This window comes from Colletotrichum abscissum, assembly GCF_030869225.1.
Source record: "Colletotrichum abscissum strain IMI 504890 chromosome Unknown Scaffold_10.1, whole genome shotgun sequence".
In the NCBI taxonomy this organism is placed as follows: domain Eukaryota; kingdom Fungi; phylum Ascomycota; class Sordariomycetes; order Glomerellales; family Glomerellaceae; genus Colletotrichum; species Colletotrichum abscissum.
Window position 1 is genome coordinate 128087 of NW_026849988.1, and position 25988 is coordinate 154074.

A 25988-nucleotide genomic window follows, 5' to 3' on the forward strand; every position below is an offset into this window, starting at 1 on the left:
TTCGGTGTAGAGCCAATCAGACCACGTGCAAAGGTCAACTGTGTATGCCCTCGGTGAGGTGTGTTTCCGCCTTTGGCTTTGGCTCATAAAGTAAGGTACTTGAAATTAATTTCTGTATCGAATTAGAAACAATCGATTCATATCTTACATGAAAGTCCAGGCTAAGATGACCTGAGACCAATTCGCATCTGTTTCAACCAGTCTTTTCTCGGTCGAGGTAAGTAGGCACCTTGGTTGCTTGGGAAGAAGAATTAGGTGATACAGTTTTCTTGATGACTCAGCTTTCCTCCAACGAGCTTGGATCCGCTTGCCAGGTCACCTGATCTTGGTCCCGACGACGGTTCATGGAAGCCATATCCCTGCATTCCATGTGATTCTAGCCACAGGCGCCGTGCCTTAATCGCCCCATGCCGAGCCGGGGGTTGACCTGAAAGAACTCGGCAGGCGGTGACGAGGTTAGCGGCTACATACCTACCTAAACCTCACCAGGGAAGCTTCCTCTCGCTGGCAAAGTACCTTGCAGGTGATCTAAGCTCCTTCAACTGCGACGGCTTAGTGCGAGGCTACCAGCTGCGTCAGCCTGTCTACGTCTCGATCCCCGCCACACACCACACTACCTGCCCACCTTGAGGTCGCATGAGGTAGCTCTTGCCCGTACGTCCGTCCCTGTCCTTAACGCATTGAAGCTGCGTAATTGTTTACCATCCTCTTTTCCAGACACTTTTCACGTCGTCGTCTTTTCCTGGGGTCTACAGTCTTCTTATCTGTTTACACATGCATTTAGATACCCCAAGCTCTGCTTGCGTTCTCCTCCACGTCGCTGTTTCTGCCACTCTCCCCCGCATGCATACCGCACCGCACGATTTAGGCGTGGCCTCCGTTTGAGGCCGGCACGACAAACACTCTCGGCCACAAAGCCAAACCAACCGGCCTCGACAAAAGAAGCCCCTTCGCTGTTCGTTCTCTCTCTTCTATGCAACTTGGTCTCGCTTTCTTGAACTAACAGTTATTCAGTGCCCCGCGTCTAACAAAACCTACCCTGCCGTTCGCGGTCGAGCGATCCTCCGCCGAACATACATCGAGTTGCGCATCTCCAATACGGACATAGATATTCTCGCCGACGGCTGCGATAGTTTTTGACGGTCATACATCAGTAGAGGGACGAGGAATAACTACGGCTGCCCGTCGATCCGCCCGAAGCACTACTGACTACGTTGAGCTACTAGCTGGGCCGAGCACTTACATCGAAACTCTACATACTCGTAGACGACCACCAACCTGTGACTCGAGGTCCCGAACGGGAAGCTGATGACGATTCGGGAGTCGTATGCGAGGCATTAATCGACCAGTCTACCCACACTGAAGCGTCCAGTCAAAGGTTTAGCGCGAGCTTCGATTCATCATTGAGCATACCATATCGAAAGAGGCAGTAACGCATGGCCATCACGGACCATTACTCCATCATGTCACCAAGCGATTCACCGACTACCCAGCACTGGGAAGGCAGCCCTGCGCCGGTCAAAGAGAATATGGTTGGAAAGACTGGTACGTTGGATATTCCAAATGAGCACGGATTGCGTGCCTGGTCTTCGCGACACTATGGCTCACCCGCATTTGTCCATCGACCGTTGATATTGAATGCTTACGTTTCTCTAGGACGCCTTGCCCCAAGATGGATCCAAGACTTGCTCAACTCTGACCTTGATTCCGGATCCTTCGCAAGAATCGAATGGGACCAACAGGCGCGCTGCAGCAAACCAGGAGTACCGCATCGACTCGTCCTGGTGGGCAACCAGAGCACATCAGATACTCGCAACCCTGGCGTGCTGTCTTCTGTCTGCGCGATCTGCGACTTCCACTTCTTGATCAGGACCTGTTGGGACCCAGATCAGCTTGTCTGTCTGTGTCGCCCTAATGCTCTCCACTTCCCTCCAAAAGACACAGATTTCTACCTCCATCATCTCGTCAACATCAAGCAGCCAGTTCGACCGACCAAGTCGACGTCAAACTATCATCCTCTCATTCGCGAGACTATACTCGCTGTTGAGCACTTCGCCTGCTCCGCTCCTCGCTGCACACTGCAAGTTACAGTCGAAATATCACGGCCTCGGCTCAAGCGCGAATGGCTACACCTCCTTCTCAATGAACAGCGCATTCTAGACAATCTGGCAAAAGCCAGGAAGCAGTCGCCGGAACGATTCGCGGACGCAAGAGACGATTGGTGCACAAGCGCTCCAGTCACCCTGAACACCTATCTCAGAGACTTGCTGGATAGGCCCAATCCACGCAACATATCTCAGCGTAATAAGCGCTTCCAGGTCGTGTTTGGCGAAGAATGCTATGTCATTTTCAGAGCCATCATGTTCACAGAGGAAAACCTGGACAAGGACGGGGTTCTTGAGCCTTACTTCATCCCGCCCACTCTCGAACCTGGCACCCCCGGCATACCAACGGAGCTCAGCGCATTGCGGGCATTTGTTGAGGATATGCAGGCCGAGACGGAGAGTGTCATAATAAGAGGCGGAAAGACTGGCGAGAATCGGCCCTATGTCGGCAACAGGCTCTTCAAAGAGCTACAATGTCTTGACTACCCCCAGAACAAGATTGCACAAACAGCAACGGAAGCGCATCGGATTCTTGGAGTGCTTCCGGACTTCGACAAGGCACTCATCTTTTTTGCTTACACTCGGCAGTCGGCCCTTTGTGAGAAGCGACGTCCTACGTTTGTCGAGGCCCTCAAGGATATCGCTCTCCTTACAAACGACGACGATTTCCAAACCCGAGCGATCCAAGAGCTCACCATCATGGACGGGATGCCCGCTCCGGATAGCATTGGCGCAGGCGACGAGTTGCAAACACAGGCGTACCAATTTTTTAGCCTTAAATACACCGCCAGCGACGATAATGTAGTTTCTGCCTTCAATACCAAGATCGAACACTCACCCTCTCAAGCTGACTCTGCCCGAGAAATGCTACAGATCATTGGGCGCCACAGGAACAGCGATCGCATTCTTACCCACGCAAACGGCCCAATGGACGTCGCCTCAGCCTATCGCATTCTTGAGGTAGATCCTCAATGGCCTGACAGCACCATTGTGATGATGTCCAGTGTCAAGGTGAGTTATTTAGCCGGAACTGCGACCATCTGATCCCGCTAACAATCCCTCTAGCTGAACAAGGATCCGAAAAGCAAAGCTACAGAGGAAGTCGCGATCAAGGCGATGGAAGCTATCGCCGAGGATAGGAATAGCGACGAAATCCGCGAAGCGGCAAGAACTTTATCTCTATTGGCTCAAGCTCCGGATCAGTCCGCACAAGCTGTGGAGATGGACGCCAGACCTTCCAGCTCAGCCAACTTACCTGTCGGTCTCGAGAACATCGGCAACACTTGCTACTTGAACAGCATTCTTCAGTATCTCAACACTGTCATTCCCATCAAAGACTTGCTTGCCCATTACCCAGACTATGAGCTAGGCCTGGATGATTCGCATATCCAACGCCGGCTTGTCGGCGGCAACAAGCTCAAAATCGATCGTGCCGAGGCGGTTGTTGCCCGCGCTTGTAAGTACTTTTCTAGCATGATAGGCACGGGGAGCCATTGCTAACACCCCATAGTCGTCGATGAGTTGAGCAAACTCTTGGACAATCTTAGTGGCTCTCAGGCTAGTGCGATCCGACCATCCCAACGTCTGGCCAATGCCGTGCTGTTGCCGACCTCGAACTTGACTGAAGATCCTGCTAAGCAACCGAGCAAGACTGCGGAAGAGCCGAAGACTCTGGAAGTCATGGGTACCCAGTTTCCCGCCCCTCCGCCACTCCCTGCCAGGCCTGCTCCTGGGCCTCCTACACATACGGCAGAACACGTCGAGGACGTTGACATGGTTAACGTCACTGTGGACCCGATCTCTGAGTCTGCTAGCAGCGTCAGCTCGCAGACTCTGGTCAACCTTTCCGATGTTGACCACGAGAAGAAGGATTACGTGCCCGAGGATAAAACCGACATCAGAATCGTTTCTCAACCAGTCGAGGTGTCCTCGGCCCGATCCACGAACGATAACGATGTCAAAATGACGGGGTTCGATACAGCCGTTCTCAACGTGGAACAACGAGTACTCAAGGCCTTGGAAACACAGACCCGAGACTCAGGCACCGATCAACAAGACGTTGAAGAGGTCATGGGCAGCATCATCAACCGTCTGCAGGCTGCCATTAAGCCTACAAGGGTAGATACCACCGATGAGGTCCAGTGGGAGCCGATCATGGACACGTTCTATGTTGAGTTGACCAACCACACGAAGTTCCCTAATCAGGACAAGTACAAATCAGACTCAACTCTGGAGCGTGCCATCACGGCATATCCTGCTGAAGGTGGGCCGACGAACATTCATGACGGCCTTAGTCGCAATTTTGATCTCCAACGTGTCGCTGCCGGAGAAGCAGATATCATGCGATACACGTCGATCAAGAAGCTTCCTCCGATCTTACATGTCCTTATCCAGAGAACGAAAGGTGATGGCCACAAGAACATGAACCCGGTTGAGGTATTCGAGACATTGTATCTCGACCGGTATATGGACACCCCGGACGACCCTCAGTTCTTCAAGTTGCGGCAGAAAGGCTGGGCTCTTCAACAGCGCTTAGACCAGCTGAACAACATGCCCAAGACTGCGGTCGAGGATACTCAACTCATCGACAGTTTCATCAGTGACTTTGTACACGTTGACAAGACTGATGCTGAGGAGACATCGTCGCTTCTCAACGACATGCCTACGTCGTCCCTTAGCTTTGCGGGGCAAGAGCTGACATTCCCTATCTACCCTCCACAGTCGGATGAGACATTTGAAAAAGTGGAACCGCCTGAGCCTACAGGCTTCACGGTGGAAGGACGCCAGCAGATCAGCAACATGCGCGAGGATGAACTGAAGTCCCACAAAGCGGAGCTTGATCAGCTATTCGCACAACACAAGAAGCATGCGTATCGTTTGCATGCAGTGATCTGCCACAGTGGTCAGCTCAGAGCTGGTCATTATTGGGTCTGGATCCACGATTTTGAGGCTGGAGTGTGGCGCAAATACAATGACAGGGTCGTCACAGAAAACGCCGACACGAAGGAAGTCATGAAGACTCTCAACAGCAACGGCGATCCTTACTACCTCTGTTACGTGGAAGATGGCAAAGAAGGCGACTTGGTCAAAGTCCCCAAACGCCAGCAAGAAAATCCTAACTCTGCTGTCAAGGACGGGGATCGGGATGCTGATGGGGACATCGAACTCATTGACGTAGAGAACAAATGGCCGCAGGGCTCAGGCATTCTGTCACTAAAGGAGTAGAACGCCCTGCCGAAGAATGTCATTCTCAACTTATTCGGAAATTACAACAAAGAAACAGACGCAGCAGATGAAAATCCAAAGGAGGAAAGGGGTCGCGCATTAAGGAGACGAAGTGCAAGTAAGTCAGGGCCTGGCTCAAACCATCATCAGGCTTCCACTAATTGTCTCTAGTGAAGAGGACTCCGCCGAACTTTCAGAGGGCATCACGTCCGCTGTCAACACGCCCATCCAAGCTACGTTTCCAGCTTGACTGAACCACGAAATAACGATGCAATGGCGACACGGTGATTCGCATCAACCTACTGAGAGATTGGCTTTGGACTTTATCAAATGAAAGGTGTAGAAAACGCGCTTGGGCCCTTGTAGATAGCTCATTGGGGTTCGAGTTATAAAGGCACGAGCGGGCATGGCTTTGGTAGAGGCATCATCATTTCTGACTGGGAAACCACCGCCAATACCCTCTTGCTTAATGATAGAAACGATTTAGACGTTACATTTCTCCCTGTTCGCATTCCTGTCTTGCTTCTTCTCCTCGTTGTACTCGCTGAATCTGAATAGTTCTCGTGGCTGTGAAGACCGTGTTCTTGGGGGCGAGTGTGGTTCAAATGTTTTGTCGTCTATTGCTCAGAATCTGAAGGTGAGGCGTAGGAGACTCGGGTTTTGCTCAGATGCGTAGCAATTCACCGAAATCTCCTGTGGCATGTTCTCTTCATTGTATGTTTGTGCGTGGGTCTCTCGGCAAAAGCCTCGAGCTATTTCAATTTTGGGCTATGGATCTAGAAGAAACTGCTTTCTCAGAGCCTATCCTTCTCATCGAAGGGACGTCTATTACACTGGGATTGGTGTAAGCCTCAAAAAGAAAGCCGATGTATATGCAGGGGAGTCATCACCTGATGTCTTCAACATTGACACCGGTCCCGCTTACTGCGAGATCCATGGAACCAGGGGTAAGATGAGACACTACGCAAGATCTATCAATTACTATCAGGCTTTCTGCGAGATCAAGAAACATGTTTCAATCTTTCTCCCTGCAAGATATCTTAGATATCATATGTGGCTTGTTGGCGTGATAATTAAGACACTGCCCTGCGAGATCCAGGTGAGCTCGGAAGGATCGTCCAAAGGAGACGGACCATAGGGCGGGGTAGGTATTGCGAGCAGGAAAGGAGGCTAGTCATGCCCGCTATATGCAATCATCACGTCAAGATGCGCAGCCGTAGGCGTTCGTACCCCGTGGGGAGAGCTAGGGGGAGGGGAAGAGGCGTGGTCTGATGAGGTCTGGAACCCTAGAATGGCGGCACCGGCTTGAAGACCCGGGTAGCTGGGATGAGGGAGTAGATATGCAGGGGCTCAGAATCAACGAGGGAAAATGGGGACAGGTTTGCTGGGAGTCTGCAGTAGGTGAAGCGGACTGCCGGCATACCAAAGTGATTTCTTCGCGTGATGGGGGTCTTAGAAAACAAAGGTTCAATCAGAAAGTAGTTCGAATTGCATAACATCGTACAAGCTTGCAGTCCCAGTAGTTGCAACGCTAGCCTGCCTCCCTTTGCCCTCACGTCTCAGCTCGTGTTTAACCTTATCACAGTCTCAGTGTTCCTTGCCTCTTCCAAGCTTTGTGTGCGTGTGTCGGCCCGAGCCCATTCAACTTCCATCGAAGCCAGTTTCCTGTCGCTCTCCCAAATTTGCCCTCTTCCATTTTAGTAGTCTCTCATCACATCGCCCTGGTCGTCGTCGCCGTCCTTGATGGGGATAGGCGCAGGAGGCTGTGGGGTTTGAGGTTTGTGACTTGGGTAGGATGCCATTACAAGGGTGTGGAAATGTTTTCTTTTCTTCTGCGTACAATCGTATAATCAATCGAAATGCTCATTCGACTCTCCTTATGGATGGGATGATAATGTTCGACGTAAGAGAATCACTCACGAGGCGGTTTATGATAGTCAGTCAAGGAAGAGGGTGGAAGAAAGTTTTCACCATTGGTCGCAATTTGAGAGCGGACGGAGCAGAGTATATACACAAATAACTTCTATGCTTCCCCTCTCTTTACCTTTTCTTTTCTGTCTGAACCAAACTATTGGGGACCATAGAACGCGGGGGGGACGGCGTGACGTCAGGCCACCGTGATGTCCAAGTGTGTCGACTCTCCCCTTCACTTGGCTGTTCTCTACTATGAAGGTGGTCACGGGCGTTCCGCTCGGACGGTTCGTGAGATAAGTCAATTAAATGAGTTTACGCGGTCTCGCAACCCTTTCGGGTAAATGGGGCATATGGCAAAGGGAGTGAAGTGGTCATCGAGAGAGTTCAGTCCGTCGGTGCGGGGGATGGACTTGCAACTCGTCGTCCACCGGAAGTGAATAAAAGTCTACAGTTGGGGGTCTCGCATTATGGAACAATGACTTTTTGTTTTAAGGGTCGCAATCTCGCATGGGGACATTATCTTCGTGCTGTCAGTTTGATATCAGACCAGAATGGGGTCCGGGATTGGATGTCATCGTAAGTCAATGGTCATTGAGATGGGACGTAAGTGACGAGGATCAAGGCCACGTTTTATAAACTCCAACTTCTATGGCTAATCATGGCTAAAAAATCGTCATCCGTATGATAGTTTGCCTTCACTGCGGTCAGTATCTCCTACAAATAATGCGTGCCCATGTCGAGAAAGGAGCAACTAATCATACTTAGATGTGGACATCCTGACTTGCGAGTAGGCACGATAGCAGTGACTCTGCGCCCAGAGCAAAGCCACATCGGCGCAAACTCCTAGGCAGCTGAACCAAAGCTCTTTGCAAGTGCCTACTGCCCCTGAGTGCTGCTGGTAAACGGTTAGTTCCCGCGTGTCGGCGGCTGATCCCCCACCAACCCCGCCGCAGCCGCAGGACAGCAGCCCCCGGTCGGCTCGGAGGACCTGGCTTTTGACCCGCATACGAAGTACCTGCGGCACAGCGTGGAGAGCAGCTGTCAGACTCCCCGTACCCATAAATTATCAGATCAGGACATGAGAATGTGAAAACCCCACCATCCACCTCGCTGAACAGCTTCTCGCGAGGGGTCCCGCTCATCGACATCCAAGGAAAGCCGAAACCTGTTTCTAGTCCGAGATTGCGGTGAAGAAGAAATGCGTGAAATCTCTCAAGGTTGCGCAAACGTCGAGGCAATGAGACAATGCATACCTAACTCAGAATAAGTCGGGACGATTCAGATGACAGGTGGGAATCCACTCTCCGGGTCAAGGAGGTTAGCGTTTTATGGTGATAAAATTGTCGCAGATGTCTTGTCTTTGAACGTCTGCCAGATCCCCGGATTGTTCGACTTGCAGAGCCTTGAGACCATGGATGCAATGTCACATTTAAATCCCGTGTCTAGTCCAATAGACGCTTGGCTTTGCCGAGTGCTGTCACACAAAACAAGGTGAATACGGTGCATAGCGAGGAAGGCTGTACCCGCTGAAAGACGAGCCTATTCAACACCCGCGGGATGGAACATTTTATCATATTGATAAGCGTATGTCGTTGCGTTCCCATGTCGTCGTCTCAAGCAGATCGCCGGCGTTGTTGGTTGGCATAAGTCCTGACCCAATGCGGAACACCGGATGACTTGGAACCCAACGGCATTCCGTGAACATTCCTTCAAGCGCACATTTTGGGCTTTCCCCTCATCTGGCAGGGTTTCGCCAAGAGGCTACCCCTCCATGGGCGAGGTCTCATCACTAGCTGACTTGCCGGTTGCCGCTGCAATTGCTCGGAGTCTCTCAAGACGCAAGACACTGAATGTCAATCGTCATTCAGCGGATGGCGTGTCCTCTGGGGGGCAAGATACTTGTTGTAGGCAGAAGAAACGCTGATGCTGAAGAGAAAAATGACCTGGGCGAGAAATTCCCAGAAAAACAATATAAATGGCGATTCAAGACAGCGCGTTGTTTCTGCGGAAGTGGCACCAAGGACGAGCACCGAGCTCAAGCTCCAGCTCCCCTCCACTTTGTCCTCGTCTTCTCGGGGCTGGGGTCCTAGCTCCCGCCGTGAAAGGTGGTGGGGTGATGTCTGCAGGATTGACACTTGGCGGGGTGTGTCAGGCCCCCCAGTGAACCGGGGTTGCCAGGCTTATTGTGGCACGTAAGGCAAGTCGTGGATGAGCGGTGCCATGATCTGCGTGCATATGCCATGATCCAGACTCGCCATGAATCAGCTGCTTCTGGATCTGGGCGAGGAGCCGGCCGGGTTCCGCACCGTCAGTTGTTTTTTCGTCTAGTTCGTGCCTTATGCCAGGCTTACACGACTAAGGTAGTCTGATGCAATTCGGCACAGCCTGCCCAGTTGCCTGCAGAAGAAGGCCAAGTACCAAGGCACCTCTCTGCAATGGCGGGATATTTGCTGCATGCCTAGCTAGATTGGCCAAGGGCAGAAGGCGTCCGGGTTCACTGCTAGGCTCGCCGGGCCTGTCATTCATACCCCTTGCCGGCTAACTGACGACGTCCTTGTTTCGATATTCGTCTGGCTCCTCCGGGACAGTATTGTCATTACCAACGCCGTTGGTGCAGCTAATGATCGGGCCATCAGTGAACTGGTCGACCAGACAAGCGAATCGAGAGAAAAGGCTGGTCGTTCTAAGCCGGTTGCACGGGGGCACCGGCACTGGTTGCGATAGGGCGTTGATACGAGTAAACGGTCCGAAACGGTGGTGCCGTAAAGCATGCCTAACCCGGGATGGAGGCTCTGTTGGCTTTCTCTGGAGGCGAGGTAGAACGGATTCTGCTGTTTTCTCGATGGAAGGATGCCACTGTCCCGTGATGGTAGGGAGATACTTTGGGTGTGCCATTTCGGTTGACGCCACGCCAAGAAGGGGATCGTATCTGGCGATTAGCCGTTGTCCTGGGAGTTGACTATCTCATTCCCGAAGATCGGGTAGTGAGACCACCTAGCCAAAAGGTGATTGAGGCTTTTTGATGCAGGCATGGATGGGTTGGATTGGGTCAGAATCGTGTTGGTGTAACAGAGATTGGCCCGGCAGCACGGACTGGGCAGAGCTGCCGATAATGCCAATGTAGTTGCAGGCGTTACGTTGCAAATTGGAATGAAGATGTGTGCATCAGCACCTTCCTCACCTTGCTAGTCACCGTCTTCACCTTGGCTCGCCATGGACACCGTAGATACGTAGCCCGGGCCGGCAAACGGCAGCTGCCGACGGTGCCGAATACGTACCTTGAAGGTACCGTACCATGTCCCGAAGCGGCGATTCTGCTCGGCCCGCTGCTGCCCCGACTCTGAAATCTGAGCAGCAGTTTTTCTCCGTACTTCCTCCGCTGACTGAGACCTCTCGACCACCAAGGTGCAAGCGTTCCTGACCCAAAAAGCCATTGAATCCTGAACATCCTTCCCCAATCTCCTGAAAACGGACTGACAGGGCAAATTAAGCACTATGACGCGGACAGGCACAATCGATACCGACGTGGGGCGTAAGGTGACGTCGGCTACATGTCGCCTGGTGCCATGACCGCAGTTGAGTTGCGTTCAGAAAATCAGACCACCTCTTCTCCCCACGCACAATCACCAGCACCACCCACCGATCAACCTCTCGTCGCCAAAAGAACATGCAAGGAAAACCCGCAATTCCTCAGCTCATCTGCAGCCGCCGTCTTAGTTTTCGTCCCGTCACCCTGTCATAGGCAGCTTCCGGACCGCCCAGAAGGAGACTTCGCCATATGCCACTAACGGCAACCCACGCCAGAAGTCCACGTTGCCAGGATGCCATGACACCCGACATCTCTTTCTCTTCTCCTCTTCCCCCCCACGTTGCCAGCCCATTGGAGCCTTTCATTGTGGAATGAATGAGAGTCCCGCACCTGGGGTTACCACTTCTCCAACTCCCCAGGCTAAAAGTCCCAAAAAGATGCTTCACCTGGAGCCCCATCAAGGAACGTGTTATGTGCCACCAGGTTCCGTTCCGTATCTTCGTATACCCCACCCCTGCTTGTATGCCCTTGTTCTCTCAACGTTCGCAACCTTCGCCTCCAACCCAGGTTGGTAGCCGTCAATATCGGCTGATAGCTCCCGGACCTGCGTTTACGCTACTCAGTCGATGCCCGCCGGCCTCCAACCGGGGATCAGCACCATAGACGTGAGCATCAAACTCCAGCCTGGGCAGAGCTACCCGCCTGCCGCCCGACCTCTGGGCGAAATGACCGCAGCATATCTTGCTCTCTCTCTGTCTCTCCTCTGACCTCTTCCGGCCTGACTAGTAGGTATAAAGACCAAGCCCTCTCGGACTTCAGTCAACTCTTGCCTTTCCTTTTCTAAACCACCCCTTTCAAGGCATCTTGGCCTGAACACACCTACGATAAACATCACCAACCCTTACGTACCTACCTCCCGTCACCATCAACATGGCCGACAAGGAGGTCGAGTCCATCAGCCCCTATGGCCCAGCCCGGTCAACAGTAAAGGGCGAGCCCCTCTCCAAGGAGGACATTGTAAAGTACAATGACTTCTTCAAGGCCAGCTTGTACCTGTCTTTGGGAATGATCTTCCTCAAAGAGAACCCCCTTCTCAGGGAGCCCCTCAAGAAGGAGCACATGAAGCTGAGGTTACTCGGTCACTTCGGATCAGCTCCGGGTCAAATCTTTACCTGGATGCACTTCAACCGTCTTATCAAGAAGTACGACCTCGACTCCATCTTCATCTCCGGCCCGGGCCATGGAGCCCCCGCCGTGCTCTCCCAGTCGTACCTCGAGGGTGTCTACTCCGAGGTCTACCCAGAGAAGTCGGAAGACGTTGAAGGCATGCAGAAGTTCTTCAAGTCCTTCTCCTTCCCCGGTGGCATCGGTTCCCACGCTACCCCGGAGACCCCGGGCTCCATCCACGAGGGTGGAGAGCTTGGCTACTCCGTCTCGCATGCGTTCGGTGCCGTCTACGACCACCCCGATCTCATTGCCCTGACCATGGTCGGCGATGGTGAGGCCGAGACTGGCCCGCTGGCAACTGCATGGCACAGCACCAAGTTCCTCAACCCCATTGTGGATGGCGCCGTATTGCCTGTCCTGCACCTGAACGGTTACAAGATCAACAACCCCACGATCCTGGCCAGAATCTCCCACAAGGAGCTGGAGAACCTCTTCCTCGGCTACGGTTGGCAGCCGTACTTTGTCGAGGGCGACGATGTCGATACCATGCACCAGGCCATGGCCGCCACTCTGGAACACTGCGTCCTCGAGATCCGCAAGTTCCAGAAGCAGGCCCGCGACTCCGGCAAGGCCTTCCGCCCCATCTGGCCCTTGATTGTCCTTCGCAGTCCCAAGGGCTGGACTGGCCCCCGCAAGATTGACGACAACTACTTGGAGGGCTACTGGAGAGCCCACCAAGTCCCCATCCCCAACGCCGCCACCAACCCCGAGCACATGAAGCTCCTCGAGCAGTGGATGCGCAGCTACGAGCCCGAGCGTCTCTTCAAGGACGGCCGTATCTCGGATGAGCTCAAGTCCCTCTGCCCTACCGGTAATCGCCGCATGAGTGCCAACCCCGTGGCTAACGGTGGCGTTCTTAGGAAGCCTCTCAAGCTTCCCGACTTCAAGGAGTACGCTATCAAGGTTGACAAGTCTGGCGGCACCATGGCTGCCAGCATGAACAACATGGCTACCTACCTTCGAGATGTCATGGCCCAGAATATGCAGAGCTTCCGTCTGTTCGGACCCGACGAGACCGAGTCCAACAAGCTTGGTGCCGTCTACGAGGCCGGCAAGAAGGTCTGGATGGGCGAGTACTTTGAAGAGGATGCCAACGGCGGCAACCTGGCCCCCGAGGGACGTGTCATGGAGATGCTTTCCGAGCACACCTGTGAGGGTTGGCTCGAGGGTTACATCCTGACCGGACGTCACGGTCTCCTCAACAGCTACGAGCCATTCAGTAAGTTCACCTCTCTCTCACGTATTGAACAAACATGATGCTAACAAATCGTGCAGTCCACGTCATCGACTCCATGGTCAACCAGCACTGCAAGTGGATCGAAAAGGCCCTCGAAGTCGAGTGGCGCAACAAGATCGCCTCCCTCAACATCCTCCTCACCGCCGTCGTCTGGCGCCAGGACCACAACGGCTTCACGCACCAGGACCCGGGCTTCCTCGACGTCGTCGCCAACAAGAGCCCCGAGGTCGTCCGCATCTACCTCCCGCCCGACGGTAACTGCCTCCTCTCTACAATGGACCACTGCCTCGCCTCCTCAAACTACGTCAACGTCATCGTCGCCGACAAGCAGGAGCACCTGCAGTACCTCACCATGGAGAAGGCCGTCGAGCACTGCACAAAGGGCATCGGCATCTGGCCCCAGTTCAGCACCGACCAGGGCGAGGAGCCCGACCTCGTCATGGCCTCGTGCGGCGACATCTCCACCCACGAGTCCCTCGCCGCCATCGACCTCCTGCTGCAACACTTCCCCGAGCTCAAGATCCGCTGCGTCAACTGCGTCGACCTCTTCAAGCTCATCTCCCACGAAGACCACCCCCACGGCCTCACAAACGCCGAATGGGTCTCCCTCTTCACGGACGACAAGCCCGTCATTTTCAACTTCCACTCCTACCCCTGGCTCGTCCACCGCCTCACCTACAAGCGTCCGGGCAACATGAACCTCCACGTCCGCGGCTATAAGGAAAAGGGCAACATCGACACGCCCCTCGAGCTCGCCATCCGCAACCAGACGGACCGCTTCAGCCTCGCCATGGACGCCATCGACCGCATGCCACAGCTCCACAACCGCGGCGCCGCCGCCCGCGAGACGCTGCGCAACCAGCAGATCGCCGCCCGCATCGAGGCGTTCGAGACGGGCATGGACCCGCCCTTCCTCAAGAACTGGACCTGGTCTCACAACGGCCTGTGGCAAAAGGTCGCCAAGATCACCACCTAAGACTTTTGATAGATGGGGATTAGAAAAGCTTTAGATGGAAGAAACGACTAGATGAAATGTTGAGACAGGTTTCACAGACAGTAACGTTTTATCGGAAAGAGTTTGTTTGATGCTACGGCGTTGTGGTATACTCGGGATAAGAGGAGAAGATATCAGGGCAGTTTTTTGCGAGTTTGAGAATGAGGTTTTTGTCGCGGCGGTGGCACATGTGCTCTAAAGTTGAATGAAAAACAAAATATATGTGTTTTTTCATTAGATTTACATTCATCTCCACAAGATCTCACACTGGAAAGAATATGGCCAGTCTGCTTCACCTTGAATATGCTTGATAATTCACACGCATCATTGGTATCTAAACGAAAGCAAAAAACACAAGAAAACGCAAAAGTTGAGATACAGCCTAGGCCATATCGGTGGTGTTTTGCCCAATCCCCCCTGGGTCCAGTCCCTCGCCCTTCATGACCCGTACAACAGGCGGTGAGGAACTTGTGCTCGAGACTCCCAAACGCCCCCATTTGATAATGCTACACTTGCGTGTAAGTCCCAATCTCTCTGAAACCCCAATGTGCAAAAACGACAATGTACCGGCTATCAAAGCTGCCTCTGCTACCGTGGATGATGGCATGCTTCATCGCCATGGCGCTTTATGCAGACCCTTTCCTTGCGCAACGGCCTGCAATGACTTTGGTTGTCACACTCGTCCCTGGGTCTCTCTAGAGATAGGCTTGGACCTCCTCGTCGGCCCCCCCATCTCAGCCACAGGTCGACAGGCGAAGCCGCTCATGGTCTCATTTGATGGCATCACTTTTGAGTAGCAACCCCGCCGTAACAGCTTTAGATGCAACATCGACATTCGAAAGCCATCTTGGCTTAGGGGCCCATCAAGTCAAAGCCTCACCAGCACCGGAGCTTCCTCCATATCGATGCCTTGCCAACCTTGCCTTCGATGTTCGGACCCCGAACACCGGGGCCGCGTTTCTCATTCTGCTCGCTGCCCGCCGGAAGGGGACTTAGCGGCTTGGTCATTCCTCTCCGATCCATTTCCATGTTTTCGTTGACGCCCAGCTCCGCCATGCGCCTAGCCTCAACAACGCGACGAACAATGAGCGCAAACGTCTCCTCGATATTGACCTCGAGCCGTGCACTCGTCTCCATGAAACCGCACCCCCGGCGACGCGCCCAGTCTAGGCCCATGGCCGCAGGAACGGCGCGGGACTCTTGAAGGTCACATTTGTTGCCGGCGACAATCTTAACGGGAGGAACGGTTTTAGCGCCCGGCGTGGCAGATACGGTATCGCGGTAGGAGGAGGGTGAGAGGCCGGCACGTTTTGCGCGCTCAGCATTATCGAGGCGAGTCTCTGCCTCCATGTCGATGAGGTCGTTAAAGTACTGGAGAGCGTCGATGGAATCGCGGGAGGTGATGTCGTACACGAGCAAGAAAGCATCCGCGCCGAGGTTCGATGATGCCCACATGCCGCGGTACTCCTCTTGCCCGGCCGTATCCGTAAGAGAAAGGTGGTAGTTTTGTCCATCGATCTTGCGGGTGATGGAGTAGGAGTCCTCAATAGTGGGGTCGTATTCGGAGGTCCATTGCGAACGCACGAGACGGAGAGTTATAGAGGATTTTCCGCAGCCGCCGTCGCCGCAAATGGTAATCGAGATTGGCGTCGGGGCTTGTTGTGAGATTGACATTGTGGTAGTTGATTTTCGTTCCGAAAGACCAGAGATGTGGTGGTTGTGGTGGTCCAGTGTCGGCCGCCTTGGATCGCGGGGACAGCTCCGAGGTTGTGTCGTCACACGTCGCGTGCGCCGTTGGAAGTCGCGAGTAGAGGACGCTTGATGACGGTGGACTTGGCGTCGCAAATGCGCTGTTTGCTGCGTTACGCGTTGAATTGAGCTTTCAAAGAAAGGTCGAGTGCGATCTCGTGGTGATATCTCGGGAGGAAACTCTGGTTCGGGAGATTCAGTCGAGAAGTTTTGTGGGAAAGAGTCGCTAGTACAATAAGTGGTGGTGGGTGAGGTGAGATAAGAAGAGGTCCGACTCTCTATTAGTGGCGGCGGTAGGGCAGGTAAGGTATTCGTAGGCTCGTGGGAGCAAGGTAGTCGGACGGCAGTGCAGCAGCTCTGGTGCTTCTTAGCTTCGTTTCGGCTCTCAGACCGCGCGCGCGGTTCGACCGTTTTTCTTCTTTTAGTTAGGATCGAGTAAGAGGCAAAAGGCTGTGGCGTAATCGTTCACGGGAGCGGCCCCCAAACAGGGTTCGTTCGTTTGGGACCGTGGGCTTTTTCTGGGCAAGGTGGGGGAAGCGAAGACGAGAAGGAGAGTGGAAGACACCGGAAGTTAAGAAAGGTGTGCGTCTGTGTGGTTTGCGTCGCCTCTCTTCGCCTCGTGGTTGTTATTTTGGTTGATCTTGTTGCTTTGGTGCGGGTAGCAGGTGTCGTTCGTCGCCTTTTCTACGTGCCCACCAAGAGGGATGTGGATGGGATGATGGAGGTGTCGTTGGGGTTAGTCCGTATCGTGTGGCGCGCGCGCGCGAGACAGAGAGTGTAGACCGTTGAGGTTGCAATGAGCGAGGAGTGAATCGGTGGGAATGGATTGACTGGACGTAAACAGAACCCGTTCGTATTCTTCGCCATCAAAGGTGAGACAAGATGTTTCTTTTGTCGCGAGTGGGAGCTTGAGCGATGCGGGGAGCAGAAGACGTCGTTGGTCAATTGGGCGCCGCCGCAGATGCAATCAACAGGTGAAAATTGATGGTAAGCTGCGGGATGGGATATTGGTGTGAAATCCGAAAGTGTGACGAGGCTGTTGGTAGGCCTGCCGATGGTTGGGTGGTGTGTCTCTGGGATGGCCCGAATATCGCAGCGATAATGCGGGATGGTGGTGGGTGGACTGTATTCGGTATGGATGAATGGCTGGAGAGATGACAGAATGAGCGAGGGGATGCGCTTGCTTTTGATAGCGACCCTTGGCGGCGGTGCTACGGTACGCTCTTCCTTGGACCTTGAGTTGTGTTGCGTCGTATTGTATTGCGTTGCGTTGCAATGGATCGATGGAAGGGAAGGATTGACGGATGCACTCGGTCTTTGGGGGCCGAAACTTGAAAGGCAAGAACCTACGAGACTGGGAAGATAACCACCCAAGGTAGGTACACAAGGATGTCGGTAGAATACGAATTGAGTACAATCGGAACCCAAAGCTCAAAGATGGGTGCGGATTAAAGGCAAAAGCAACGAGCAGACCAAGGACCGAGCCCCTGACTCTATTCTTCCTCGTTCCGCCCTCCTATTATGTATTTGTTTTCCTTGTCGTGCTCGTATGAGATGTCTGTGGTGGTCGTGGAAGAGAAAAAGAGTGGTCACTGGAGTGCTCGAGCGTCGCCCCGTCCGAGGGTGAGGTGGAAGAAACAAGAGGGATGAGGCCTGCTCGATGGGGGAGCTCTGATGGGGAACCTCCAGCTCTGACCCGGTGAGGTACTGGTATTCAAATAAAGAGTCTATCCCGGGCGCTGTTTGGCTGCAAGACGGGATGCGACTGCGCGGCTCTGTCTCGGCGATTGTGGGATCGCACGAGGGGTGGGCGCAAGCTCCAGGAGGGGAGCTCCCTGCAGCGATGGTGTTTCTATCGTGCCTACAGTTCCGATGAGTGGTGTTGCTGGTCACTGGTGTGTGTTGCTCAAACCGTGCGTAGCTAAACCTGACGGATCACGGGTAGCGTTGGGTTTTGGATGCCGGGGCGCCGGACGAGGATGGGATGTCGTCACTGAGGGATGAAGAGGGGGGGGGGGGGGGGTGTGTTGGCGTGGGGGGGGTGTGGGGTTTGTTGGTGGGTTTGGGCGGGAGGGGGCGGGACGGGGGGGGGGGGGGTGGGGGTGGGGGGGGGGGGGGGGGGGGGGGGGGGGGGGGGGGGGGGGGGGGGGGGGGGGGGGGGGGGGGGGGGGGGGGGGTTATTGATGGCTTTGATTTGTGATTTGTGTTTGGTCTTGGTGACGAAGAAAGCGTTTGGAGGAGGGGAGGGGACCCTGATCACCTTGATCCAAGATGTGACGATGTGACGATGGAACAAATGGAGAGGCAACGAGCAGCATGAAGTATCAAGTATTCCTAACTTCTTAGGTACCTACCTAGGTATTTCGTATTGTGTATGTATACGTACCTGTCACTCGGCCTCGGGGAAGAAGGTGCAGACAAACCTGCCTGCCTCCTTCCCTCCTTCCTGCCTTCCTTCCTTCCGTGTTGATTTCCCCCTTTCCGCCCCTTCCTGATGCGTCTCTGATTGTTTCGTCAATATCAAGTAAAAAACTGCTCTCCCTTTTTTTTTCCCGCTCCTTGACCCTTTTCAATAAACAAGAATGGAAATGTCGTCTGTTTCTGGAGATGCCCGTGCTGCGCAGAAAGAAGAAAAAAACCACAATATCTGCAGGGTACCACTGCTGCTGCCCTGTTACTGCAAATGTCAAAGATGCTGCTGGCCCGCTAGGTGCTCCGTCCACCGTCCGGGATCTTTGTCAGTGCAGAGGCCGGGGGAGACCCGGGGGGGCCTTCACAGCAATACCGCGTAGGTGGGCTGAAATGAGATTGCGGACAACTCAACACTAAAACAGCGAAATAATATTGCATGTTTATTTATTGGACATGCCATGTTACGGACCCGTACTCCATTCCGATGCAGAATAATTGCAAGACGGCGCTTGTTTTTTTCCAAGGAGAATGGATCCGAGAGCCGCGGTCAGTGGTCCACATTCGAATCTCGAATCGATTATTCTTCCACTCCTTCTTTCCTTCTTATTCTCCGAATCCTCTCTGCTTTCTCACTGCGATAAATGAACGTGGAGACTTGTGCAATCTGCTTGTGAAGATTTTCACCCTTGCATATCGGGCTGTCCGAGATGTCTGTCAACTTTTTACAATGTCTTCATGTTCGTCATGGGGGCCGACCTCCTTTTTTTCCCCTTTCGCCTTGCAGTGGCTGAGCGGAGGACGTTTGTTGTAAACGTGTGTCGTATTGCGTCGCATTGGCTGCTCGTCTATCCGTAAAGTACAACTTGAAAAACGTTGATAGTTGCAGCCACCTATTTCTTTTCGGCCTAAAACGCCCGCCTCCCACCACCACCACCTCTCACCCAGTAGGCTGGGCCGCAATCAATCAATCGATCCAAGATGGTGTTTGCCCTTCGAGAAGCGACGCTGGCAACCCGTAAACTGTTGGCTGCCCCTGTTTGGCGACAGTTGATCGTCCTCTAAGCGACCAAACACCAACCCCAGGAACCAGGAATAGGTTCCAGGAACAACGACTCATAACGCCCGCAACGGCGCAAAGCTGCAAAAAGATTTTCCTCGCCTTCTTCCTATTTTGTCTAGTTCTGCGTCAAACTCGTAACCCGTCTTGGGATGGTGAATTTCAATTGATGCCTTACGACAACGTTTTTCTTGGTGCATGGTGTCTCACTGTGAGGAGAGCGAGTGAGACTCACATATTTTTACTCTGCAACAGTTTCCCGATTCCAGAGTGAAAGCCCAAAGACTCAAGACATGGAGACTTCCAGCGACGCTTCACGCTTCACGCTACTTAGGCAAAGCATGCCTGGCAAATGGAACCAAGTGCATCCGGTCTGGCGGGTTCAAGTTCAACACCAAGCGACGACGCTATGCCCGTCGCATCGCCCACTCGGCCCTGATTCCCGGTTCCATGGTCAGGTTGGTACGTAGTACTTCGTAGTCCGTACACCATCCACCAGAAGCAGCAAGCAAGCAAGCACTTCTTCCCCCCCTCCCCTCTGAGACCGTTTTCTCATCCGGGGTTTCGGGTTTGGGGCGTTCCTGGATCTCATACCACGTGTGTCTCTGGGATCATTCTCTTTGTTCGCTTTGTCGTGCCACGCGATCACTCCAATTCCTGTTTGCAGGCGGGCAATCCCCTTCGATCGAACAATGTTTGTTCTATGCATTCCCGCTTCCCTCCCCCTGCGTCGAAGGTGCATCATGCACATGGCAAAATAGAACGCCTTACGATCTCGGGCGTCAATCAGGCGGACTGCATGCAGATTCGTCCCTGGGCGGCTGATGGCGGCGCAATCCGATGCAGGTCAGCCCAGCGGGTATTAATAATTAGCTGCATGGTTTCTCCCCGAATACTTCGTACTCTGCAGTGTGGAGGAAACATCATGGTACAATCAGGTGTACGGATTTCTATCCTCCAATGACGATAGGGAACCTGCGTTTCAACATCTTGTCAAATGCCACCTCACCCGCATTGGTCACAGGTATGCCCCTTCTTCCTGGAAAGGTCGTGGGGTGACAGGGGCCCGGGGGTTCCAGCTTTCAATCCTGTGAAACTTTCTCCGTGGCATCTCAAACAAATGTCGTCTGTTGATTCTGCGTATTCATGCTCCGTCCCCTCGGGACTCTTTGGAGAAGCAAGCTGGACGCCGACTAATGCCCGGGTTGCATCGCTAGAGGGTTTGTCACGGTGTGAGAACCGATTGATCGGGTTCGTGAAAGCTGAGCGGGGATGACTCCTAGTCTATGGGAGACAATAGGTGGGCTTGACATCGCATGATCCCTATTGTGTGCTACCAGTGTACTGTACCTCAGAGACGGGCAATCTTCCAACAAGTAGTCACGGTGCTCGACTGTATCCCTGATTCGGCTCCCTCGAATAGTATTTTGAAAGGTCGGTCGATAAGGACTGTGCCAGTCGCAAGTCGTTAGGTCGCTAAGTCGCTGGCTAGTATAATGTCGGGACGGATTGTTAGAAAGGCGTTGATATTTAGATGTAGGCCACTCTACATCACCGGGATCCGGAGCAGGGCCGAACAAAAATCGGCCACCTTAATTTAGACTCTGGGTACCCGGTGAGACATTCCGGGTGGGACACCTTTAAACCACTTGCTTGATACGGCGGTTCAGTGGGACGAATCCGGGTCGGTGGGAGAGATCTGACTGTGCCGCATCCTATCCGACCGGGGGTCCTCTACTTGCAAGCGGTCCTCCGGAGTCCGTATTAGGCACGTTGGCCAGGCTTGATCTGCTGATTGATTGTCCTCTTGGAGAACTCAAATGCGAGCAACAGAATAACGCGTCTATCTACAGAATCCAGGACGTCAATTGAGCCATTTGGAATGAACCCAATCAACGTGATTCGTCGAAAGAAGATGCTGATCTAGATATTATTATTAGGTTACAATGTTACTGAATGTATCGCTGCCCACTGCAGCTCACTATCCGAGGACCATGGGAATTGTTCTTAACTCATTCTATCAAATCGCTTTGGCTCCTAAATGTTCATTAGAACAATACCAAATCTAGAGTTGAGTATTCTACAGGACAGTTCTTTCTCAAACAGATTAGAAAGTGATGGCTTTGATAGAGACTTTGGCTCCATATTTACTGCGAATCTCATCCAAACCAGAAATTGAGTATGCGATGTCTGTGGCAGCATCAGGGCCATTGGCAAAAGGTATCATCTTCCAAATGCCACTCTTGGGATCAGGAGTCTTGATCCTCCAAACGCCATAATTGGGATCGAAGAAGCTTTTGGTTCCCAGATTCCAGCCAACTGCATGGGCAGAGCCATCCACGAAACCAAGAATGAGGAAAAGCTTGAACTTTGTGTTGATTTTACCCGAGTTGTCAAGCAAATAGTTGATAAAAGTTTGCGTGATGTTGAGTTCTAAGCCCTTGCTGTCTTTGACAGGTTCCTTGAGGTTCTTGGAAGATTTTGATAGGTTGCTGCACAATTTCCAGTAATCCCGCTCAGTGTCAGCCTCAAAGGAGCCTTGAACTCGGGCTAGCCCTGCAGCCATTTCCTCGGTGGGAGGAGGGACGGCGCCGGTATCAAGCCAGTGCATCACCGCAGCCGAGCAGACTCCTTCAGCTGCCCCTTCTGCATGGTGATCCTCAAGCAAAGGTTTGCTCAACTTATTCGGCAGAGACTTGGGGTTCAGATATTTCTTGAGAAATTCCTCTTGCTTGAACTCGGTGAGGAGCTCAAGGACGGTAGGGCCAGGAACTATACTCGCATATTTGTCTGCAATATCGGAGCTTGCATTCGATTGCATCTTGCCTATAGCCTCTTAGCCCCCATTTAATAAACACACTAGGATATCAATGCATTAAAACACTTACGAGATCGTTCGAGGTGGAGTTTGTTATCTCGACAGGGCTGCTACAACCCGAAAGCGGCGGAAGGCACAAAGGTCTGAGGCGGCCTCTTGTGGAGAGAATCTGATTTACTTGAAGTTGTCAGCCAGACATAAGATTTGGACCAAAATCGTAGTCTGCGTACCGAGTTCTATATCCGAGAGAGGTAAATGAAAAGGCGATTTGGCACTTTTGGTTGTACAATAGGAAAGGGTGAGCTACTTCACTTATAATGCTGACTTTCGTGTCCGGGTTTGGAATTGTCTTGCTAATTAATCGTTTTTCAGTACAGACTACGTACTTTGCAACCCTTGAATTATGTGGTGGCGTTTTGTGTGCAAACGCCGGTACTTCGTCTCGTGCCGTCTCTGCAGGTTCTAAACGGGGAAAGGCGTCTGAGTCTGCCCGACCTGAAGATACGACGTGGCTCAAATGGTAACACTTCTGGACCACGGCTGAGCAAGTTGGCCCGGAATCGAGAGTGTGATGGTTGATGAAGTGACTGGTCCAGTGAGGGTTCTACATGGCATTATCCCAAAGAAGGAGACATACAGTCATGGGTTCGTGAAGGCGATCAGCTGACGAAATAGAAATATCTGGGTATTGTTTCCAATCAGCCAGCCACACCGAACCTTACACCAGGCTGCTGGTTTCGGTGACTTTGTGCGGCTGAAGAATCCATCGTAACCTAGACCGAGGCCAATGGATGTGATAGTGATATTAGTTCAATTGAGGCTACTCTACCCGATGCAAACCATATGTGGCGTGCTGCTTGTCAAGGTGAATTACTTGGTTGAGCTGAGTGCATTGTGATGTTTCACAATCAGTGCCGTGATTTGCTAGCCATGCGAACTACGCCTTGCCCCTTTTTACCACCTGACTGCTCACACTCTACCGGGCCGCCAATAAAAAGTATTTATGTGTGTGAGCTCGGCCTCTTCATTCAGTGTATCAATCAACAAAGCCCTTGGGGCGACCTGGGTGTGGGTTTTGCTGAGTCTGGGCCAGCCTGTCTCAAATCATCTCGACCGAAGGTCTGCTCTTCCAGCCCTCTAAGGTTGACGGGCAAACATCTCCGGGATAGTCTTGGAGATCTATACAGTGTACATTTGATTGACTTGACATTATTGACCAGAAATTTATCCGTACTGCTTCGAGATATGTATCCAACCCCGCTTGAAGCAACACCTCGGCACCTTTACGCGCCGGCGTTCTCCGTCCTGTGGCTGGCTGACCGTTGGCACGCACGATACTAGCTCAGGAAGCAACGCCACTTCCCCATACCCGGCCCCTCCACGTCAGCCAGCCTAGTTTCCTTTCTAACTGCAAACATATCTTGGATACAACTCGCAGTTCTATCACTCGACATATTCCATCAATCGCGGATCGACTTGAGTACAATGGGGCGCAATGATATGGGGGGTATTGGCGAGTTATATGACCATCCGACCTTATATCCCTTATTCCCGCACATCGAAAATTGAGGATCATTTCTAAGTTGGAGAATGACTAGAGGTTCATGCGCTGGAGTCGACCCGCCACACGTGTGATATCTACCAGGCAGGGTTTTGTTCGTAGCTCAGGCAGCCACCAACAGACAGTTTGAAATTTCAGCTTATCCATCTGCCGCCAGTTCTTCGTGCGTGGATTCTCCCGTAAACCGCCCCGAGCGTCGACGGCCGAGCCGCGGATGCCTAGACACTGTATTAATTCTGCACTTTGACTTATGGCACTGGCCTCATCTGCCTTACTCCTACACATTTGAAGCCCTTGAATTATAGTGGTGGCAGCCGCTCCTTCTTTCGTCTCAGAGGCGAGAATCAAGCAAGGCACAGATTCCGAATTGAAACTAGCACAAATAGACTAAAAGTCGACATCTTCCATGAGGAGGAATTTCCTCTCCTGGTGGAGCTCTTCCACCAGAGCCTCGCCCAGTGCTTCACGCATCCGTCTCTCGATGTTCTCTTTGAAACGCTGGACATCCGGATCCTTATCCACTTGTTCCACTCTCATGTGCATCAACTGAACCACATGGCGTAGAATGTCATCGCGAGAGGTGTCGACATCGTTGGTGCTGACGTGGTAGTCAAGCGTTCTAATAGCCACCCAAGTCCGTTCGATGATCTTCCTATCCTTGACGATCTTCTCGTACTCAGCATTCATCTGCCAGAAGAGATCACCCAGGAGTCTGGTAAGCTCCTGTACCCTTGGGACCAAGCTCTGCAGATTGGAAAGGTTATTCTTGCAGTCATTCTCATCCGTCTCGGCATCGTCCAAATTTCGTTGGCAGATTTTGACGTTTTGCTCGTTCACTCGGATCTGGTTACCGATGTCTCCGCCCCCTCCAAGAAAAGAAGATATTTCGTACCAGTTCTACACATGACGTCTAGAAGATAGCGCAATGATTTTACGATAAATGAAGCTCGCTTACATCTTTCTCATATTCCGCATCTTTCAAATTGCGTCTAGCTGTCGTCAGACGCTCAAAGGAGCTCCTTGACGAGTCTTGAGCTCTTTGAAGCGCGCCTTCTGCGCTACGAATCTCCCTAGTAATGTCGACGAGGAGTTTCTGGATGTTATCTTGAAGTTGCTTGTTTTCCCCACCATACTGAGTTGTATCTATGAATTCCTGACCGATACGGTCAACAAAACCTTCACAGGACTTGGCCAACTTGTGGAAGAGTTCGATAGCAATGGGTAGCTGTGGTACAGTGTCTTTACCGACAGGTGAAACCCCATCTGCTATCTGCAGAAGCTGAACAACTAAGGTCTCAAGTCCTTCAAAGGCGGCATCATTGGTCTTGTCTAGTAAAGTGGCAGCTTCACTGAAAAGCGTGCCATCTTCAGCACGCTACTCTACAAGACGTTGCTGAAACTGGTTCGACTTGGACTGAAATCCGTAGAACGAGTCAAGATATATGTGGTACATTGTGACAGAATAGAAAAAGAAAACTCTGAAGCATAAATCTGTTAAATATCAAGAATGTAGAGTGATGGCACCTGGCTATCCCACTGAGCGATGATCCCCTATAAAGATTATAGGGGTGGGATCCTGTTTAAGCCAAGGGCTTTCAGACCAAACACCACATCTTGCGATTGGTTCATTCTCCGAATACCTCCTCCAGATAGTGATCCCTTCTTGGCAAGCCACCGGCATGGTGGAGAACTCTTCCTTCAGCTTTGGTCTGTCGAGCCACTGGTACATCGCAACGCTGAAAATATTGAATCCAGAGCACGAAAGGCGCCGAAAGGGATGCTCTCCTACAATGATGTTTTGAACTTTCCCATTTGGTGGTTTTTGCCCCCAGCCGCAAGCGTTGTCTCACTTTGTTGTTTCGCAGCCGCTAGCCTTCACTCTCCGCTGTCATTGGCCTCAGCCACATGAACCCGGAGAGAGGTGCCGTCTGTCTCAATTGCGCTACCTAGCTGAAAGTCTCTTTGACAAAATTGCATTCAAGAATTGTTTTCAGAGAGGCTTTCAGAGAAACCACTTCATGTGATATTCTCTGGCTGGCTGAAGATGTATTTAGCGTATCGAGACCACCATATCAGCGTGCAAAGAAGTGCGGACGAACTGTTTCCAGAGACGCTTTCGGCGAAACCACTTCACTGCGATGTTCTCTGGGTGGCTGAAAA

General features: G+C 52.6%; 7 protein-coding genes across 7 annotated transcripts; 4 read left to right on the plus strand and 3 right to left on the minus strand.

Annotated features, from left to right (window-relative positions):
* Positions 1-647: 647 nt before the first annotated feature.
* Positions 648-1108, plus strand: CABS01_05001 (uncharacterized protein; the record flags this gene model as incomplete). Its single annotated transcript, XM_060538371.1, has 2 exons — positions 648-955; positions 1015-1108. Coding segments are annotated over 2 exons (402 nt in total), but the record flags the coding sequence as incomplete, so codon positions are not given.
* A 328-nt stretch (positions 1109-1436) lies between these two features.
* Positions 1437-5330, plus strand: CABS01_05002 (ubiquitin carboxyl-terminal hydrolase; the record flags this gene model as incomplete). The annotated part of the gene is made up of 4 exons (XM_060538372.1): positions 1437-1545; positions 1657-3116; positions 3171-3561; positions 3616-5330. The coding sequence occupies 4 exons, from the start codon at positions 1437-1439 to the stop codon at positions 5328-5330; spliced, it is 3675 nt and encodes a 1224-aa protein (XP_060405544.1).
* A 3586-nt stretch (positions 5331-8916) lies between these two features.
* On the plus strand, positions 8917-9968 carry CABS01_05003 (uncharacterized protein; the record flags this gene model as incomplete). The annotated part of the gene is made up of 4 exons (XM_060538373.1): positions 8917-9120; positions 9207-9436; positions 9494-9551; positions 9711-9968. 4 exons carry the CDS (start codon positions 8917-8919, stop codon positions 9966-9968), a joined length of 750 nt encoding a protein of 249 aa, XP_060405545.1.
* A 1735-nt stretch (positions 9969-11703) lies between these two features.
* CABS01_05004 (phosphoketolase) lies at positions 11704-14213 on the plus strand (the record flags this gene model as incomplete). Its single annotated transcript, XM_060538374.1, has 2 exons — positions 11704-13219; positions 13276-14213. 2 exons carry the CDS (start codon positions 11704-11706, stop codon positions 14211-14213), a joined length of 2454 nt encoding a protein of 817 aa, XP_060405546.1.
* Positions 14214-15107: 894 nt separating this feature from the next.
* Positions 15108-15905, minus strand: CABS01_05005 (Ras family protein; the record flags this gene model as incomplete). The annotated part of the gene is made up of 1 exon (XM_060538375.1): positions 15108-15905. The coding sequence occupies one exon, from the start codon at positions 15903-15905 to the stop codon at positions 15108-15110; it is 798 nt and encodes a 265-aa protein (XP_060405547.1).
* Positions 15906-21556: 5651 nt separating this feature from the next.
* CABS01_05006 (uncharacterized protein) lies at positions 21557-22270 on the minus strand (the record flags this gene model as incomplete). Its single annotated transcript, XM_060538376.1, has 1 exon — positions 21557-22270. One exon carries the CDS (start codon positions 22268-22270, stop codon positions 21557-21559), a length of 714 nt encoding a protein of 237 aa, XP_060405548.1.
* Positions 22271-24215: 1945 nt separating this feature from the next.
* Positions 24216-25281, minus strand: CABS01_05007 (uncharacterized protein; the record flags this gene model as incomplete). Its single annotated transcript, XM_060538377.1, has 3 exons — positions 24216-24725; positions 24784-25157; positions 25218-25281. 3 exons carry the CDS (start codon positions 25279-25281, stop codon positions 24216-24218), a joined length of 948 nt encoding a protein of 315 aa, XP_060405549.1.
* Between the last annotated feature and the right edge of the window lie 707 nt (positions 25282-25988).